Raw genomic sequence first — 20227 nt, forward strand, 5'->3', positions numbered from 1 at the left:
TTAAAAAGTGGTAAAAGCCTCACATTCCCAATATTTTTTGGATTGTGTTGCAGGTCTGAGATGGAGAAATCAATGTACATTGATATATTTAAAAAAATATTTCTTGTGTTCACAGTCATACATATATTCAAAATTAGGAGACTTTATTGTCCGTTCTTCCCTGTGTTTATGGAGTCTTGCATAACCATTACAAATAAAACAAATTCTACACAAATCACCATGAATCACAATGAATCTCTTCAGCGCCACACAGTATTGTTTAAAGGTTTAATAGAGATAAGAAAGGAAAAAACAAAATAAAACACATTTCTTTAAACATTTTTAATAACTTAAGTTTTTTCAATACTGTCCTAATTTCCTCTAATTAGGGGTTGTAAGTGCAAGCTAAAAGACAGGCAAAAGACAAACTCAGTCAGGAGAAATCAAATCTGGAATATCCTTTGCTTGTGATGGTTCCAATCAGCACACTGTGCAAAGAGCCAAGAGAAATTAAAACTTTTGTACTTTCTTTACACTTTTACTTATTCATTGTCTGCATTCACTTGTTTTATGGACACTGCTGGTGATCATTAGGTCACCTTATGTGTTGATTTTGTCAGATTGTGATACAGGGGACCTCATTCGTCTCATACATTTCCAGTGTCTCTGCCAGCAGTCATCACTAGTTTCATTTTCCCAAGCTCCATGAGCTCTTTCACTGACCAGGGCCTTCTCTATAAAGAAACACCATGGTAACAGAGCTGGCAAGAGCTGCTCACAGCTATCACAACAAACAATAATGCAAACTGCACAAACACACACAACCATTGCTGCAAGAGTTCCCCACCAGAGTTGGGCAATTGACATACTGTATCCCCCATGGCCGCAGGGCCTCACTAGTCAGATCTCGGCTGTAATCAAAGCAGACAGGTCGAACTTTATTATCAAACACTCAATACCAGCTACAGGATCCGCCACCTCCAAAAGAAAGCAGACAGGAGAGAGCGAGTTTCTAAACAGGGCACCAGATACATTGTGACTACAACTGGGCTCAGAGGATCAACTTGGAGTTTGCTTTAAGGTTTTCCTTTGGATGTAAAATTGAAGATTTAGGATTTTTGTGCTGCCAGGGTGAAGAACTAAAGCTGATGACCTGACGAAGGACCTGGAAGCCTGTCAGGTAGGACAGACCTCAGTTCCACTACTGCATACTTGGCTTTACACCATCTGACATTTTATCATGACAATGTCAAGTTGACATTATGTCTGGAAAGTGCCACCACAAATTGCTTTATTCATTTTGCAGTTACTGTCATTGTGGGCAACAAATAATAGCATATGTTATGAAAGCTATAGCAAAAATGCTTTAGTGTCAAAAAAGACACAATTTACTTTGAATTTAAATGAATAACATGCACAAAAAGAATCCATGATATGTTTACTTTTGAAGCAGATGCCCACATTTCTCTATGCAACTATCCAAAAGGAGATTTCTGATCATTTCATGTTATCGTACCCATCTGAGGTCGATTACTTGCATAGAACATGACTTCTTCCTCAGCGGGAATGTATGTGTGAGGATCTATGTGATTCCAACTCATTACACAAAAGAATGCACCGCTTATGCATATATATACAGTACACTCTACCAATACTTGTTTTTGTCACCGTCATCAAAAGCTAAAAGGCACAAATGTGACATTTCACTGACACTATAAATTTGGTGCAGCAGCTTTTTATTGTCAACATTGCCTTGTCGATCGTTTGGCAAACTTAAAAGCTCCTCTGGCTTGAAAAATAAAATCAGGGTTCAGCAGAGAGTATCTTGTTCTTTTTGGCATACATCAGGACGCAATCCTTAATTAACCTCGATTGCATGAAACAACCTGTAGAAATTCAAGGTCAATCGATGTTTGCAAACAAGAAGAACATCCGCCTGATGCTCAAACCTCTGCGACGTAAGAGGTGGGATTATATCACAGGAAGTGAATTGCCAGAGCTTTATCTTGGAACAGAACTGAAGACATTCCTTTGTTCTGCCACTGATTATATTATTTATTGACTGTAATGTGTGAAAAGTACAAGTACTTGAAAATAGCACCAGAGGGGCTTTGTTTCTCGAAACACTCCAGTGGATACACATCCTCATATCATCAGGGTCGCATGTTTTATTTATTTATTTATTTATCTGTGACACACCATGAGGTTGCCTGCAGCAGGCCAGGAAGGAAGATGCTGCATGAAGTGTGTTAGTGATGATAACAATGTGTAGTGCAGTGTTCTCAAGGATGATCGTGACTGTACCATCTGCCCGCTCATCCAGTCATTGTTGCATCAGATATCTGTGCTACTTTTGTGGCACACACGCACAGTGGAAGCAAGAAGAAGCAACTGTGTAAAACACAATGAGATCGAGATTAAATGATCAATTAACTGACAATTTAGTTAACTGTGATCAATTGTTGTAACAATCTCAGGAACAAACAGGTAAAAAAAAACTTTGGCTTTAGGCCTGTGGTTAGATTAAAGTTGACTTTTGGACATCATTTACTGGTGACATCATAGTGTAGAGTCTGTAGACAGTTTACTTGCAATTTTTTTCAAGGACCTGTTATGAAATATTTGCAGCCACTTTAAGCCTTTTCTCTAAAAATATGTAACTGCTTTGGAAAATACAGAGTTTTATGGGAAAGAATACTAATTTTTGATACAAGAACTGTGATGGGTTCCATTTGTTGTCTTAGAAGTCCTGACAAATTAGAGTGCATAACAATACACAGTGTTTGGTGAGCAAAATGCATTGGCCAAAAAAGTCTTCAGACATAATCATCTGGAAATGATTTAGTATTCTCTACACTTTTTTTGGTAAATGTATGTCCATTCTTCGGCAATTGCAGCCTGGATATCCAAGATCCATAATTCAGTTCTGTTGGCTGCACTGGGAACCCCCAGACCATACTACACGTGTCCTGTTAGGAGGACCTTTATCCTGCTTCACTCTTTCTAAATCATAGTTTCCCGTGCAGGAACTCCAGATTTTTGTATGATGTCAGGTTTGTGTGGCAGTTTTAGTTTTGGAAGCAAGTTGCTTATGTTCATAAAAAGAAAAAAACATAAAAACTGTTTAAACCAAAAGTTGCTCTCTTCTGACTTCATTTGTAGCCCCGAATCTGTCCAGTGTATAACCAGACGCAACGTGAGACACGCAGACGGGCAGTAACACATACATCCCAGGCTGTGAGGACAAGGTGGCTTTCTGACCTCTCTGGACCAAAGTGGTCCCACGATGGGGAAGACTGGGCAGAGTACAGTGGACTTAAATTCTCCATCAGAGGTCAAACAAGCAGTCCCCTCTGAGGAACTGGACCCCATGGCACCCTCTGCAGATGGAAATAAGAAAGAGGAACCACCTGACAGGGGAAGCTGGAAGGGGAAGTTTGATTTCCTGCTGTCATGTGTTGGATATGCCATTGGATTAGGGAATGTCTGGAGGTTTCCTTATTTGTGTGGGAAGAATGGTGGAGGTGAGTGCTTGAATTCTAAAATCAGACAAATATAAGCAAGAAATGTGTGTTCAGTTGGTTTGAAGTCCAGTATAATGTCGGTGTTTTATTATAGTGTTTATCTGATTAATTTATATCTAATGTAGCCTGTCAATTAAATAGATTTTTCCCCCTAACCCTCCACTACAGAAGTCCTCATAGTTGCATAAGCTCCTCCCCCTATCTCTAAGGCTGAGCCCAGCCACCCTTTAAAGTAAAGTAACTTCAGCCACTCTTATCTATGATATCATTCTTTTGGTCGCTGCCTAACCCTTCTCCTGTTGAAATATGGTCCTAACCCTAACCCTCTACTCCAGAAGTCCTCATAGTTGCACAAGCTCACCACAACGAACAGATGCCCCTTATTACTGTTGAAAGAAATATAACACAGCATAAAGTGAGGAGTGCAGCAAGTATTAATATGTTAAATACTTGGTAGGAGAACTCCACTCTTTTCTTGTTGAAATATGGTCTAAAATTTCCGCTGGGATTTCAAATCTTGATACCTTCACTTGAAACGCACATCCCGAGTACTAGGCGAAATTATGAACCACCTCATGCTTGAACATGGTGTTTGTTTTGGAGAATTCATGACTTACACAGAAGTCCGATAACAAAATACTATTCCTGAACACCCCCGAACTGTTAGGCTACTCCCCTCATCATGCCCCGCAGGTAACTCTGTGAATGCCCACTTGGGCATTCCCTCAGGAGAATAATAGCCCCCACCTGTAATTAAATATATTAAGACTGAGGATGGACTGTACTCCTGAATGACGGGAAAGTCTGGAAAAGTCGTCTAGATAGGAATTTGTTTTTCTTACCATGGTATAATAACAAAATATCCCTTCTTCTTCTTCTAAAATGAAGTAAAAGTAAAGTCTCAAAGCTGAATAATAGCCCATTACATTAGTATGGCCAGACTCCTGTCTCATTCCTGATCTCAATTGTAATTAGATGTTGATTTATCATAAATACCTACCAAACATATTTTGTTTATCTGTCATGTGGTGATGTGTCAGGTGCCTTTCTGATTCCATACTTTCTGACGCTGGTGTTTGCTGGGATACCTCTCTTCTTCTTGGAGACATCTCTGGGACAGTTTACCTCAGTGGGGGGACTGGGAGTGTGGAAACTCATCCCCATGATGAAAGGTAACATTCAGATATTTTAACATAATGTTTAAAATTTACTTAAGAAAGCAATCAGATTTCTCTACAGAGCATCATGAACATCCTATAAGCTAGCTTTTGTTCAAATTTTCACTTTATTGTACATTCTGTTTTTTCATTAAATAACAATAGTTTTGAAAAAGTAAAAAATTCTTGATAACAGTTGTCCTTTTTCTTTCCCAGTAGCAGCCAAATACCAATCGGAGCTTTTTTTTTTGCTGGAATGTAGTGTATATGCTTGTATTTTGTCTTTTTACATAAAAAATTTATATATTGTATAATATTCATGTTAGCACCTCTTCTTCACTCAGGTGTTGGTCTGGCTGCAGTGGTCCTGTCATTCTGGCTCAACATCTACTACATCGTCATCATCTCCTGGGCTCTCTACTACTTATTCAATTCCTTTGGTTCGGTAGGTTTTATAGAATTGGTTATAATCCATCTGCCTCCTCACTGGCCTTGCAGTGGCAGCACAAGAGTCTTTGGGTGGTACATTGTTCCAACTAGCGTAATTAGCTGCACCTGTGAAGGTGTGGATAAAGCATGCCTTGTGTGAGTTGCAGAGAGGTTGTGACTCTTGCTTCTGTTCTCTGTGGTCCTTCTACCAGTTTCTACGAAGGTTTACAATTGATTGATTTGGTTGTTTTATGATGAATTCCATATTTTATAAAACCTGCGTTTCAAGTCCCCATTTTATGTTGCAGCCCAACCAGCTGGGTCATAAGAAATCATGTTAAGGAACAAATCTTACAACCTGCAGCAACTGTTTTTTCTTGCTATTCGGGAGCAGAAGAGACAAGTTGTGAACAAAAAACTGACATATAGTCAGCGATTATGGGCACACTTTGAATGTCATTTTACTGCTAGATCTGCCTGATTACTCAAAAAACTAATGACATCCATGACACTGATCATCAGAATCGCAGATAACAAAATATCTGGATTAGTTAAAATGGTGGCAGGGTTATGTTATCTGAAACTTGTTTTGGTTCACTTCAAATTTCTAAGAGCCTTTCTTTTAAGCAGGAGGATACCAAAGTAAAACTAAAACTAGGAGCGAATATTGAACTTCAACTTATCTTGAATACTGTATATTTTCCTGACATCATTTTTTCAGAGCCATATTTTATCACCGTTGTAAATTTGTTCCACTACCCAGGATCAAATGAATACTAATATTTAATTTCTGCAGGGGAATGTGTCTGTGACCCCTATTTTAACCTTGAGTTCACCATATCAACCTAGGGAGTTGGGAATATTTTGTTTTTGTCATTAGAGCTTGTTTCTGTTGCCTTAAAAGGCCGCAAAAGTTTAGTTACTGCAGGTAAATCAGGTTAGAGTAATACAAGTTGGGCATAAACTCCCTCCTTATTTTCAAATCTGTCGCTTTTACTGCTTAATTTAAGAGTGAGGGTCTTCAGAACTTGCTTACCACTTCTCTCAGCCTACAGCAGTTTTATTTCTGTCTTGGTTCTCCTTTCTCTGCTTTGGCATTTCTCTGCGGGACCTCCTGCCTCAAAGAAGCCTGATGGCAAACATAAAGACTTTGCAGGCATGTGGTTCTTGTTGTGGGGAACATGCAGAGCACCAGAAAAATGTTTTCATTGTTGTTTAATGTTTTTTGCCGAAGGTCAAAAACATAGTTGGCTCATTAGATGTCGTTTTCACTGTTGGATAATTTGCCTTTCTTTTTCTGATTCCTTTGTTCTGAACAGTCTTTGTGGTTTGAGACTGTTGAGTCAAATAAAAGGTGACTGAAGTGTCAAGGAGACCCATGCTAGGTTTTATTTTCAGTGAAGAAAAGCAAAGAGTTTGTGTCAGTCCTCTTGAGTATTTTATTTTTCTCTAAAGGAAAATGATTCAGCCCGCCACATTGATTCTGCCAAAATATTTTATACAAATCTAACTTATTTTATCCTGTTTTTCTTTATTCAAATTGTCTGTGTCCAGGAGCTGCCTTGGCAAAGCTGTGACAACTCCTGGAACACAGACAGCTGTTTTTCCAATTACAGCCTGACAGACACCACCAACCTGACCAGCGCCGTCACAGAGTTCTGGGAGTAAGTCAGTTAGATGAAGACCTGTTCATGCCACATGTGTGAATATGTATCTTGTTGGGTTTTTTGTTTGTTAAGATTCAGTGTTTTTCTGTAGGCGTAACATGCACCAGCTGTCTGGTGGTCTTGAGGAGCCAGGAGAGCTACGATGGCCCTTAGTGGGCACCCTGGCTCTGGCTTGGGTTCTGGTCTACTTTTCTATCTGGAAAGGAGTGGAATGGACGGGGAAGGTCAGACTCTCTGTTAAAGTCTCTCGGTGCTCTCTCCCTCCATATGCTGCTCCTTTCATTTAACCAGTTGCGGGTGCTTTCCAATTGTTCACCAATATTATCGACACAGGTTTAACTGGCCATACTCTTCGTGCTGTAAATAAAACACTGCAATGTCCACGGTACACTTTTTTGTTGAGATCTGCCTCCTGTTTGCTCTACTGAGGCGTACATCTTCTTCAAATTTAGCATTTTCTGGGTTTTTTTGGTTCTTTTTACTCATTCATAACAGTAAACTAAATATTTTTGGGTTGTGGACAAAACAAGAAATTTGAAGAAGTCTTCTTGGGTTTGAGGGACAGGGTTAGGGGCCTCATTGATTCCTCAGTTGGATGATTTTCTTAAACTGACATTACATTACAAAATGCTTAATTTTATTCATAATATCCGGAACTATTTAAATGTGCGAGAAAAAGAGTGTGAAAAAGAAAAGCAGAACATCACTCTGCTTGTTGCCTGGGATTTTTAAATTACATCAAGTTGAAGCTAAGTATGATAACAGAAACACATTTACTGCCAGGGATAATTGGATTTTAATGTGAGGCATCTTAGAGCAGTGAGAGAAATGAATTCCCCAGGGCCCCTGGACTTGATGGACATTACCAATTAGGCAAAATCATTATACTACAGAACCGTGAGCTACATTCTACAGATCATCTGGCAAAGAAAAAGTATGGAGATATTTTTGTCGGTGCCTCTTTCTGCATATTTTGACAACTTCCTCTTTTTGACTTAATAATCTAAGGCAAATTACATGTTTGCGGTGGTGATTAGTTTGAAAACAATCAAAAGACACCACAATTAGACCATAAACATGTCTTTCACTCAATTTCAATGATATTTAAGTTTATGTGAATGTGGAAAAATGGCCTTATTTCTTTCTCAGGTGGTTTATTTCTCAGCCACCTATCCCTACTTCATGCTCTTCATCCTGTTCTTCCGAGGAGTCACACTTCCCGGAGCCATTGATGGGATCCGCTTCTACATTACTCCAGACTTCAATAAGCTCTTGCGATCAGAGGTACACAGTCTCCTTACATCTCCATCTCATCACACATTCATATTCACACTCAAACTACTGCACATCTGTGTATCTGTGGTTTCACAGGTGTGGCTGGATGCAGCAACTCAGATCTTCTTTTCTTATGGATTGGGTTTAGGCTCACTCATTGCACTGGGAAGCTACAACAGTTACAACAACGATGTCTACAAGTAGGGACAGGAAATTTATTCTTTGATCGCTGCTATATTATTTCTTTGCCTCAAATTGTCGCTTTTGATCTCCTCTCTTAAGGGACTCTATCATAGTGTGCTGCATCAACTCCTTCACCAGCATGTTTGCTGGACTTGTCATCTTCTCCATTGTAGGCTTCATGTCTTACATCACTAAGAAACCTGTGCAGGAACTGGCAGCATCAGGTATATTTTACGTTAATGCCTGAAAGAAATAGGAATCTTTTGTAAATATGTATTGCTGCCTTTGCTTACTATGTGTCTCAATGTTAGAGTGAATACAAAAAACTTTCATTTCAACCTTGGAAAGAATGATGATGTTGGGTACTTACAATTTATTTATTTTTTTTGTTATTTTGCATACATTTCAGTAGGCTACCTTGAATTGTCATGAGATAAAGCATTTTCTCATACAAAACATGTGTCTCAGGTCCAGGTCTGGCATTTTTAGCCTATCCTCAAGCAGTCACCCAGCTTCCCATGTCCTCCCTATGGGCCATCCTCTTTTTCTCCATGCTCATGATGCTGGGTCTCGACAGTCAGGTACAAACAATGGACTCACAGTGTTTGTGATTAAGAGTGGTACGTGACTTGGATGTGAAGTGTACACATCAAAGTCTGTCCTCAGGTCTCTCATTGTACAGCTGCATGTTGCAAACCTTGAGCAGCCCCATGGGGAGCTTCTTAAAAGAATAGTTCATATTTGAAGTGAAGTTGTGTTAAGTATCATCAATAGTCAGTTACCCATGTTAAGTCAAGGTTGGCACTGTGTGCTATGTTGTAGGTAACAAAAGCTGCGTCTCTTTACATCTATTAAGTCTTATTTGGAGTTGCAACATTCTCAATCATGTCTCTTCATAATGTTATGTGTTAGTTTTGTACAGTTGAAGGATTCATCACAGCTCTCATGGATGAATATCCCATGGTGTTGAGGAAGAGGAAGAAGGTCTTCATCCTCATCGTTTGCCTCATCTCCTATGTCATTGGCTTCTCCAACGTCACTCAGGTGTTTCATGGTTGTCTGTTTATATTGAATTAATCTATCCTGTTTATAAAGTTAAAAAAAACCTCTTTGACCACTGGGAGAGATAACTCGTTCCTGCATTACACATAATGACAAAACAATCTTGCTACAACTTGCGGTGTACAACGATCATTCATAATCGATTAAATAAAGAGGGAGGCATTGATATTCAGCCTTAAAATGTGTGTTGAAATCTCTCAGGGTGGTCTGTACGTGTTCAAGATGTTTGATTACTACTCTGCCAGTGGGATGTGTCTTCTCTTCCTTGTCTTCTTTGAAACAATTTCGATATCCTGGTTTTATGGTAGGAAGCTTTGTTTTCTATAAAATACTGTCAACAATTACATGATTAAACCAAATATTGCAGAGTCACATTAAGTTGAAATAACTGGGATAAATCAAGCACATCTATCTGCTGTCCTTTCTGTGATAATATTGTGTCCATTTGTCTGTCCCTCTCTTTGTCCAAAAGGAGCTGAAAAATTTTACAAGAACATTGAGGACATGATTGGCTATCGGCCATGTGTCTGGTGGAAGCTTTGTTGGAAGTTCTTCACTCCTCTGATCTGCCTGGTAGGAGGAAAATGGTTATTGATTTAACCTCCCCAACCCTTCACCTGCTGAAGAAATACACTATACTTGGTAAAGCCCCCCCCCCCTTTAAGGAGATCGATGCACCCTTCAAATTGCAGCGGCTGCCGATAGGGTCAACGATTTATGTTGTTGCTGAAATGGTTGCCATGCCACATGAGGTGATTTGCACTTCATCTAAAAGCAATCAGGGCCTTAGGGAAATCATGGCAGCATCTTCATCCCTGCTTTTGTAGTGACAAAGGCAATCTACTGCAAAAGGTCAAATTAAGTGCATCCATTTGAAAGGACAAAGTAAGCAACACTTTCATGATTTTCATATTGGAAAGCATCAAGAGACATGGCTGAAAATGGGTTGACAGTGATTTGAGCTTGTCAGATTGTAGCTTCCCAGATGATTCATCTAACTTATCGTGGTTCTGTTCAAGACAGTTTGGTTTAAGAGAACATAACTTCAAGATTTACATTTAGCTCAGTGATCTTCATATTTAATTTGAAAGAGTTACATAGCCTGCCAACGCACTTGATTAAACATAGAAGTTTGGGATACCATAAGGTCTCAAAAATTAATTTATCGATTATTCCAGCTTGATATCATGCAAAATATTGAATTATTTCAGTGAGTTCTAAACTCTTTTTGGAAATAAATTCCAAATTGGTCCCATATGAATATTGGCTGCTTATGTTGTTGTCATATAAGATGCCCAGTTTGAGCCCAAGCCCATTCATCACCCATGTAGCCAAGAATAACCAGTGTCAACAATTCACATGGGGCCAACATGGAACCAATAATATAATAATTCCATATGGCACCATTTTTCAGATCATTTATAACCCACATAGGCCAGACAAACAAATGTTGTCTGAGTAACGGCATGCCTGTAGACTGTTACAGACAACAAGATTAGTTTGTGGTCGGTTTCACTCTTACTCTGTCCCTTGTGAGTGCTTGGGTAGGACTTCTAGGTGTCACATTTCAAGCTAGGGTTAAATGTAATTTTTTAGCAGGCGGGATAGTCAAATGAAAGAATGTAAACATGCGTCACTTGGTTGGAGGAGCTGGGGTTATTGTAGAATTGTAATATTAAAAACTGAAGCTAGATAATTGTCTTTTGTTTTGCAGGGGGTGTTCACCTTCAGTGCCATTGAGATGACCCCTCTTACTCTGGGGAAATATGTGTACCCACTGTGGGGTCAAGTGATTGGATGGTTCATGTCTTTGTCTTCTATGATACTAATCCCTAGTTACGTTGTCTACATGTTCTGCACCAGCAAGGGCAGCATCAAACAGGTAAAAACTTCCTATGACTCATTGATATTTCAGATGCTAATAATTACATCCGGCAATGCAAGAAGGTCGCATCGTGTCTCACTCTTATTTAGACTTCAGGGGTGGATAGAAAATATGGGTTTAGCTCACAGCCAATATTATTATCCTGGTTTAAGGTAGAAAATACTAAAGGTCAAAATGGCTTATTTGAGCTAATAATTTATTGATAACAGTGCTTTTTCAAAATCAAGTATTTGTGGTTTGTAAGTGGCTTTTTAAGAAAACAATTACACTGAAAACAACCCATCTGTCAACTTTCTACCCTCTCTGCTTTTCTCTCAGTGCATAAATTGTACAATTTGAAGACATTGAATGTTAACTTTTTCATCTGTTGTACTTCTGATTTATTTTGGTTCATATTACGAAGCTAATATGAACTGACCTTCAAAAATACCTGCTCAGCGTTTAATCTGAGGCTCACGTAACTCTCTTACATGTCCAGCGTTGGCGGAGGATGACAACTTCTCAGGAGGATAAGAGGCCATCAAGGCATGAAGAATTCACACACACAGGGAGCGTGGGCGAAGCTCCTGTCTAGCCAGGATTGCTCAGGTTGAAATGATGTGACTGCTAGGAATCTAGTAAACGCTGAAATTTGACATATGGGCAGAAGGAGTATTGTCTCTAGAGAAAAGCACTTTACTTGTTTGACTCCATGTCAAACTGTGCTGTAAAACTTTTGATAAATGTACTGGATTTAACATCTCCTTTAGTAGTAAAAGCTTTGAACACAAGTTGAACTTCATAGTTAAAAATGAACTTTTGTACATAACCAGCTGTGTGCTCGTATGACTGTAATGTTCACCTTACTTGTAAATCATAACTACTTTACCCTCTTTGTTTTTAAATTGACCACAAATGTACTCAGTGTTGTTGTACAGATTCATTAATTTGGTAAAACTTGATTTGAATCATAAATCTGTAATGCATCAAAGATTATTTCCTTATCTTGCAGCTCAAAGAACCAACCAGTCACTGAGATATACAGCATGTTCTTAGCACTAAATAAATGTTACTTCTTCCAGTAAATGTCAGTGGGTCTTAATGCATGATGTTTATGTGAAAGTGTACATGCTCCTCACCACACAGTGTTTCTCATTTAACAGAGATTTGAAATACATGCGTATTGAATATTCTTGGTAATATGTTTCATTAAGATATAAGAAAACTGTGAATATAATTGTATTTTCAAGGAAAACTAATTTGCTTTTCAAGAGCTAAAAGCAACAGAGAAAACCCATGCATCTCCAAAGCAGTGTTTCATCAGCTCAGGAGTAATATTTTAATGGTTCCCAAAGGTTCTAGTTAGCCTAATGTTTAGAATATTCCCCATCTATAAAAAATAAACAGTTTCTACATGCAGGATTTTAAACATTTACGTATAAGCAAACAACTATACAGTAGCTATGTAAAGATTAGAAGGGAGTCACAGTCTAACTGTAGGGGGTGCAATCCAGGCTTCCAGGCAAGATTCATGCTTATACTTCCCTGAATGCATCTGATGCCTGTATACATTCCCTGTTTAGATTTGGAGTCATATTGCACCTTATAAGAATAAGACCAAATATGTGACAGACTCTTTCACTATGAATGGTTCAAAACTCTAACACATCCTTGACATGTTTGCACCATATTACCTACAACAAAAACAGTCTCATCATGGTTTACTTTGATCTGGATTGAGACACCTAGACTGTAGTCTAGGGTATGTTTCACTCATGTAATATTAGTGCCCACCAAAACATCAGAAAGTCCTGACCAAACAAGATACGTGTGGAGGTAACTTTAGAGAGTGACTGCATTGTAAAAGTGGTATAAAGGTCTAGTGAAAAGCATAGCTCAACATCCACTAGCTCTGAATGTTGTATAGTCAACAACTGCTAGAGGACGACAGTTTTTCTTTTGACAAGCTTGGAGATGCATCGTTTTCTGTGACAAGATGGATTGAAGACTGTGCTCTGACTGTACCTCAGCTTCTCATCTATAAGAACGTAAAATAAACAACACATGGTTACTCCACTGTCCACCATTTCATATCAAGAAGCCTTGTATCAAGGAATTTACTAAGGTGAAATAATGCAATGTCTTTTATATGAAATTTTCTAAGAATCTTTTCTATTTGGTGGCAGTTTTAAACAATTAGGTGTCTCAATGACTGTGGACCAAATTATTTTAGGAACCTATAGACTTACAGCAGTGATGGGTTGTTTTGAAACTTGGAATTTTGATTCTTCTGAGACCGTTTTGGTCTTCAGAAGTGAGTGTTTTCGGCCAAGCTAGAGAATGATACTTGAAAGCTGATTGGACAAAAGTATGTAGCTTTGAGGACAATTATTTTACGGAATTTATATGAAGAATTTCTTATTTTCAGAACGATTATCACTGCAATGATGAGAATGAGTGAATAGCTAAAGACAACTAATGGCAATGACTTATGCGGAAAATTTAGGCTTGATACTTTTTGTAGGAATTCTGTCGGAGCCCGAGATGTCAAACGTGGTCAAGTGACCGACTAGCTTGGAAATCTTACTATTAAATCCAATAACTGAAGCAAACAACTTTGATGAATTGACTTAAATCATCTTTAATTGCATGTTGAAATACTGCAAAGACAGGTAGAGCGGGATTCAAAGCCAACTGAGGAAGAAGATGGCTGCACTCAGTTTCCACCTGTTCATCCATAAATATGTCCACTATTTGTATTTCTTTCTACTAGTATGAGCAAACACAGTGTTGAGGAGCCCAACAAGATTCACATGTCATTCATGAAGCAGTGCACTGATGTGGCAGAGCCCTTTTTTTGTAAGTTTCTTCATGAAAGATTCCTTATCATTTGCTACACCTCCAAAATGCTACATTGATTCCTTCCTACACTCTCAGTGTGCCTCATGTTCATGTTTGTTGCACACGCAGCGCATCTGTCCTCCAAAATGCTTAAACCTATTGTTCACTGGGAAAACTGTGTATCTATACACACATGGATGTGAAACACAGAGAGACAAAGTTATGATCATGAAAGAGGCGACTGCTTTGTCACGAGGCACTGAAACATACTTGCCCTGTTATCTGTTTTGTGTTTGAAGGGGTGTTTGCAATATTTTAAAAATCATTTAATATATGTGTTTCAGTTCCAACGCGAACCCTCTTTTGCATATAAACAAATAAGAATCTTCATCTCCTCAGACAAGTCATTCATGCACAATAAATTCAAGACTTTTGGGATTCGGGGTTCAACAGGCCTTCAAAGAAATGTCATGCATTAAAAAATATCAATCACGTTATATTTGAAAACTGATTTAAACAAACAAATGAGCAACCATACAATCATCATCAATTAATTTAAAATCCACAATAGCAGATCTTATTTTAATCAGTTAAAATTCGTTACATTACCTTCAGGAGTTTGTTTCTAGCCAGTAAAAGTATCAAAGAAATAATCAATGCAGTTCATTCATTTTGAAAGCACTAATTCTTCTCATCGCATGATGAAAAAAAACAACAAAAGCAATCACCGGGATGAACACCACAAACAGAATGGATTTGTTTCGTGGAAAGTAAGGACACGCACTCGTCAACTACCAGAAAGGCAGCCTGCTTTGTTTTTTTCAGCACCCTCTGTCTTTTCACAAGTGGAGAACGTGGCGGAAGGTCAAATCCAAAGTGTGGAAAGGACAGAGAGATGGGATAGAAAACTCCCTGCATTGGCTCTGTGCTTGTAAAGCAACAAATCAGATTGGTGGAGGTCAGATGGAAGCAGAGTTAACTGAACATCAGTTCCACAGTACCTGGTGGGGCATCTGTTTAAAAGATTGACGAGTTCAGGCTGGGGCAGTCGATGACCTATTTCAGAGAGAAGGACGCGTGACGGAGCGGTAGCAGTATGAAAGGGCTAAAGGTAGCTTGCTCGTCCTCTCTGACTTTGCTCGCATGTGGTATTTACAATCTAGGCGGAGGTGAAACAAAAAGAGATTAGATAATGCGTTCTTTTTGTCTCTTTCTTATTTAAAGCAGGATAGTCGACAGCACAAAGAAAAACCATTAATGCCAGTATTTGCAATACAAGCTGTGTGCAGTTTTTACCTTTTTGAAAATGTCAGTCTTAAAGGTTAGGAGGGAAAACGGTCACAGAGATCCAAGACAAAACCTGGGAATCATACACACAGTATAGAGAACGTCTGGATGTTTTGTGATTGGGCTCATATTTATCCACTTAAGGAAAACACACAATGGTGGCACAGTGATGAATTAAAATAGACACAGGTCTTAACATTTAACAGTTGGAGCACAAGCATCTTCATGGGAATTCACTGGGTATTTCCCAAAAAAGCGAAGTGACAAACTGCAGATGACAGCACAGAGTGCTGTACATATTTTACATGTGAAAACTGTTCAAGAGCAAGAGCAGTTTTTGATCTTTAAACAACTCTAAAATATGAAACACTTTCCCCTCAGTCAGCGGATAAATTCCTGGATATGAAGAGATGGAGACAAACAACAATCAAAAGAACCACCCTAGAATAACTTTTTGGTTTGGCAGCAAACTGTGTACATGGTTGCCCCGCGTTCCTGTCATCCTTCTCTGTAGAATGATCTATGTTAAGTGACAAGTGAATGAGAGTGTTCTCTAATTGTACAGAGACACAACACAACAAAGGAGCAGATGAAAAAAACAGCATATCACAGGATGTCTTTTTTTTTTTGTTTAAATCCAGGGGAGCAGAGAGGAAGAGAGAAGGCTCTCCAGAACTTAAATAAATCAGCAATACCACAAATGGGTAGATAGCTTTGTTTCGCTATTCATTTTTTTGAGTCCCTTGAGGGTGAGTTCTGGAAAGACTATTTTCTCAAAGCGAAGGTGAATTTTATCTTTTATTTTTTCATTTCTTCCCACCCCACTGTCCAGTCAAGTGCAAAGAAGCCATTGTTTAGTGGAGGCATACGAATTTTGGCACATGTTTTCAGTTAAGTGTCAGCTATGCACGAATGTGCACATACAGCACAGTAAGCATGAGGTCTGGGATGATAAAAGCGAGAGAAAAAAAGCACAGGGTCCTTAGAGCGTTTCCATCCTTTACTGGAAAAATTCAAAAAGTTTGAGGGATTTGTTTGTGGTCGGTAGTGAATACTGGAACGACAAGGGATCCACCCACAAACTGAATATCTATGTTTTTTTTTTCTCTAGCAAGAGTTAAAACTGACAAAAAGATATAGAAATTTGTTAAAACTACATAATATTTCAAAATACATGAGGAGTCAAGTAAAACTTTATATATGCACTTTATTTCTCCTTATCTCTTTTAAAACCTTTATTTTTTATTTATATTTTCCTTAAATATATGCATATAAGTGGAATTAATTCTCTTTTCATTAGAGCTCTTTCATCTGTATGTATATATGTACATTATGTACTGTTAAATAGGCAGCGAAGGGGGAGGGTTTATGTGAAAGCGTGATCTGTGTTTAAGGGAATAGACTTTTTTACACCATGCTCCGAGAGCCACTCGGGGTTCGGTGTAGACTGAGGCGGGGGTCTGGGGGTATATACTGGTGTGGGTGGTTGTAAGGTGGAGGTGGAGGAGGCAATGGAGGTGGGTGGCCGTCACTGTCGTAGGAGACGTCCGGTGAGCGGACAGGGGTGGACGTGGCAGACTGACTAAACTGGTGGCTTTGGTGGTGATGCTGGTAGTGGTGGTGGGTGGGCGTCTGGCTGAGGAAGGCTTCCATGCGTCCATGGCTGCTGTTGTCGAGCATGATGACTTTAACTATCTGCTGGCACTGGATGAGGGTCTCGGGCCGCAGATCAGTCATGCTGACGGCGGGTTGGTGCTGTTGCTGAAGGGGGAGATGATGGGTGGGGGTGCTTCCCGCCGACTGCAGCTGCGGGTACAGAGGTTGAGCTGCTGGCCCCTGGGGTAACCCCTGGAGCCCCTGCTGGAAAAGCAGCTCTCCTCTGTTGTTAAGAGGGACCACGTTCTCTGGGCTCCGAGCCATGCTGCTGCTGCTGAGCTGGTACGTCTGAAGCCTGTTGTGAATTGACACCTAGTTTAGAAAACAGCCAAGAGAACAGCATCAAATGTTATAAAACTGGATCCTCCTCTACAATTCGTCAAGCCCTTTTTTTCTTTTTTGTGGGGGTGGTGAACGCTCAGCACACACTCTCTCACACGCACACACACACATAGGGCATGCGTAGGGTCTTAGGTGTTCAGGACTGGTGGAGGTGTAAAATCACTGTGACTACAGCACACTCCCCTCTCTCCACCCCCACAGGTGCACTGGGAACAGTGTAGATTGGATGCTGGGAACATCAGAGTGTGACCGGGGTCAAGAGGAGAACAGTGTTGGGGAGTGGGGGGTGAGAACGATGCTACAGAAGGGGCCCGGTGGTTCCAAAGGGGACACTGAGGGCCCCTGTGTCTCCCTTCCAAACCACTGTGTGGCACTATGGTGACAGCAGACACAAGGAGACTTGGGGGTAGAGGTAACCAGAACATAGACGGAGGTCACACGAAGAAGAAGGAGAGGTCAAAGAAGAGGAAGAGAGGAAGTGAGCAGACAACTATAAGCGTCAACAGGAAACACTCATTTAAAATATCACATTTTCTCCCTACGATCTAGATAGTTTCCCTTACTTAGCATTTCAATTTATTTATCTTCTTACTATATCTCTGTTTAAATTCTTTGAGTATTGCCTATTTTAAAAATGTCACATCTCCCAGATAGAAGACTGGACAGTATTAACAATGTACTGTAATGTTGCTCACTTGCTGATTCTGACACTTAAATGGTTGTTCCTAGCTTTTAGTCAACTTTTGATCGACTATACATCAAAGCATGTCGGTCAGAACATAGTTTATCACCAAAAGTCTTCAGACTGGGCATTGTGCAAATAAGATGAGGGGTAATTCTCCTGCAGTGGTAATTCTTCTCCTTCCATGATGAAGAATCTGAAGTAAGACCTGGCTTACAGCAAATGCTCCATTAACATGTGCACTGGTTTCTACTCCTTCTTTATGATTAAGCACATACACTTAATGTACAGCATTACTGAGCTTTGAGTTACTTAATTTAAAGAATGAAGGGTTTTACTGACTTTCTGCTGGATTTCAAAAGTTTAATTTAGAGGTATGACAAAGAAATGAGCTCCACAGATGGAAATAAATAGTCAGAAATTCATTGAAATTACAATTAGAATGATCTAGAGCCTAAGGTGACCTTCAGATTTATGGCGTGATGGTGCAACAGAGGAGGGCCAACTGTCGATATAAATTACTCTTTAAAAGGAAACAGAAGCACAATTGCTATTTCCAATCAATACACAGTTAAAACACAGTTGCGAATATCATTGCAAATTGCATTTCTGCCAACAAAAAATATATGACTGCTTAAAATTGTAATCTTAGTTAATGATTGATTTTATTTTTCCTTTTTTTTTTAGAAATGTTTTTTCTTTCATGTAAATAAACAACTTTAATATCAGATATTTTGTGATTTTCTTCGTAGTTCTATCAACCTACAATGGCCTTAATATGCTTGATTATTCCATGGAAATCATAAAAATCATAATAACTGTAGCACTCAATTAGATTTTTACATCACGCACATAAGTGTGGGCTGGGAACATAAATTCTATCTCACTTTGCAAAGATGAGCCATACTGCTTTAACTTCTTTTTCCTGAATGGGTCATTAGCTGGATTGATGAATCCGGAAAGAACCTAAAGAACAAATATATCCTCTTGTTCTCCTTTTCTCTCTGTAAAAATAGCCTCTTTGTTTATTTGTTAATATTTTAATGTGAAAAAAACAACCCTTGTTCTCTGTTTTAAGATGCTTTTTTTGGGGGGGGGGATTTAAAAAAAAATGATCACAGGACAACTTTATTGAAATGTTGAGTCTCCACAGCAATACAAATGAAGTTAAATGATTCGTATCTCTCACTTCAAGGCATGCAATCTTCACCAACCAGAAAGCAGCATGTAGACTTGTTGATAAAACAAGCTGAATCTGTAAAATTGGTGGGAATAGCTTTTTGCATGGTAACAGGTGCCTGTAAATTATCTTGACTGTCTTTATCTTGCTGCAATAATTTTGAGGTAGATGGGAACATCAGTATCTCAGCTGTGCACTTAGCAAATCTTCTGAAATTAAAAGCTTGCCATGAGACCCAGTACCCTTAGATTCATGCCCCTGAGGCTTTTTCTGAGTGGACCCTCCTGGTTTCCAGGACAAATCTGTCTTGGCAGTTAGTGGCTCCCCACCAGCCCCTGACATTTACTGCAGGCTGCATGGTGGAGGGGGAGAAGGCTGGTGAAGGTAGCTCAAACAACCATGAAGATTGACCTCAGGTGCAAACTTGGGAAAAAACAAGTCCAAGGAAAGACCTGGAGCGACCTCAGTATAAGAAAATAAAATCCTTAAACTGTAACTCGGATTGGAATTTTTCAAAGCTCTATTGCAAGTTCTGTCTTATACAATTTTGATCATTATCACAGTATAGTTCTGTCACTGGTTTGTTTATTATCTAACTATGATAAAATCAAAGACATAATATGGGATATGATAGACTAGCAGATGGAGTGATATGGATCATAGTTTCTTCTTATCAGCACCCAAAGAGTCCTAAACAGACCCTGTATACATAATAGCAAACAAATGTTTTTTTTAGAGCCATGAATACACAATTTCCCTGCAGTGATTAATCAGTAGACTGACATTTATGGTTATGAAAATTAAGCCTTCATTGGTAAAGTAACATGTAATTACGTCTGCTTAAAGCAGCATCTGAGTAAGGATGTATACTTGCCTGAAGCATTAGTTGAAATCAGCCACTGAATGTCAGGCTGATCTTGTGTATTTGGCTTTTAACACCACCCAAACACTCCACAGAAACATGGAGGACGAGGAAAGGTCATTTGGAGCCTTGAGTAACTGTGACGCCCCAATGGTGCTGCAGTTCAGCTGGCTTTTATGCTTGCACAAAATGTTTGCTAGACGAGTTCCCCCTAGAGCTCTGGCAAAGGGTGGGGTG

General features: G+C 39.3%; 2 protein-coding genes across 7 annotated transcripts in view; one reads left to right on the forward strand and one right to left on the reverse strand.

Moving 5' to 3' along the window:
• The first annotated feature begins 3265 nt into the window (after positions 1-3265).
• On the forward strand, positions 3266-12044 carry LOC142385315 (sodium- and chloride-dependent GABA transporter 1-like). The gene is made up of 14 exons (XM_075471724.1): positions 3266-3503; positions 4544-4675; positions 5005-5105; positions 6644-6753; positions 6848-6980; positions 7906-8040; positions 8128-8231; positions 8314-8438; positions 8683-8795; positions 9127-9258; positions 9478-9580; positions 9749-9849; positions 10991-11158; positions 11640-12044. The coding sequence occupies exons 1-14, from the start codon at positions 3266-3268 to the stop codon at positions 11733-11735; spliced, it is 1791 nt and encodes a 596-aa protein (XP_075327839.1). The 3' UTR covers positions 11736-12044.
• Positions 12045-13765: 1721 nt separating this feature from the next.
• Positions 13766-20227, reverse strand: part of iqsec3a (IQ motif and Sec7 domain ArfGEF 3a) — a 102682-nt gene continuing 96220 nt past the window's right edge. For 3 of the 6 annotated variants that reach the window (XM_075471726.1, XM_075471731.1, XM_075471729.1), the window contains one exon: positions 13766-17236. In XM_075471726.1, the coding sequence (XP_075327841.1) occupies positions 16676-17236 (561 nt within the window). In that variant the 3' untranslated portion in view covers positions 13766-16675. The remainder of the gene's footprint in view (positions 17237-20227) is intronic. The other 3 variants (XM_075471727.1, XR_012770157.1, XR_012770158.1) reach the window with 3 other exon arrangements.

This window comes from Odontesthes bonariensis, chromosome 8, assembly GCF_027942865.1.
Source record: "Odontesthes bonariensis isolate fOdoBon6 chromosome 8, fOdoBon6.hap1, whole genome shotgun sequence".
In the NCBI taxonomy this organism is placed as follows: domain Eukaryota; kingdom Metazoa; phylum Chordata; class Actinopteri; order Atheriniformes; family Atherinopsidae; genus Odontesthes; species Odontesthes bonariensis.

Coding starts and splice junctions, on each gene's coding strand:
- LOC142385315 (XM_075471724.1), top strand. CDS start 3,266: ATGGGGAAGACTGGGCAGAGTACAGTGGACTTAAATTCTCCATCAGAG. Junction 4,676..5,004: donor ACTCATCCCCATGATGAAAG/GTAACATTCAGA, acceptor TTCTTCACTCAG/GTGTTGGTCTGGCTGCAGTG. Junction 8,041..8,127: donor ATAAGCTCTTGCGATCAGAG/GTACACAGTCTC, acceptor GTGGTTTCACAG/GTGTGGCTGGATGCAGCAAC.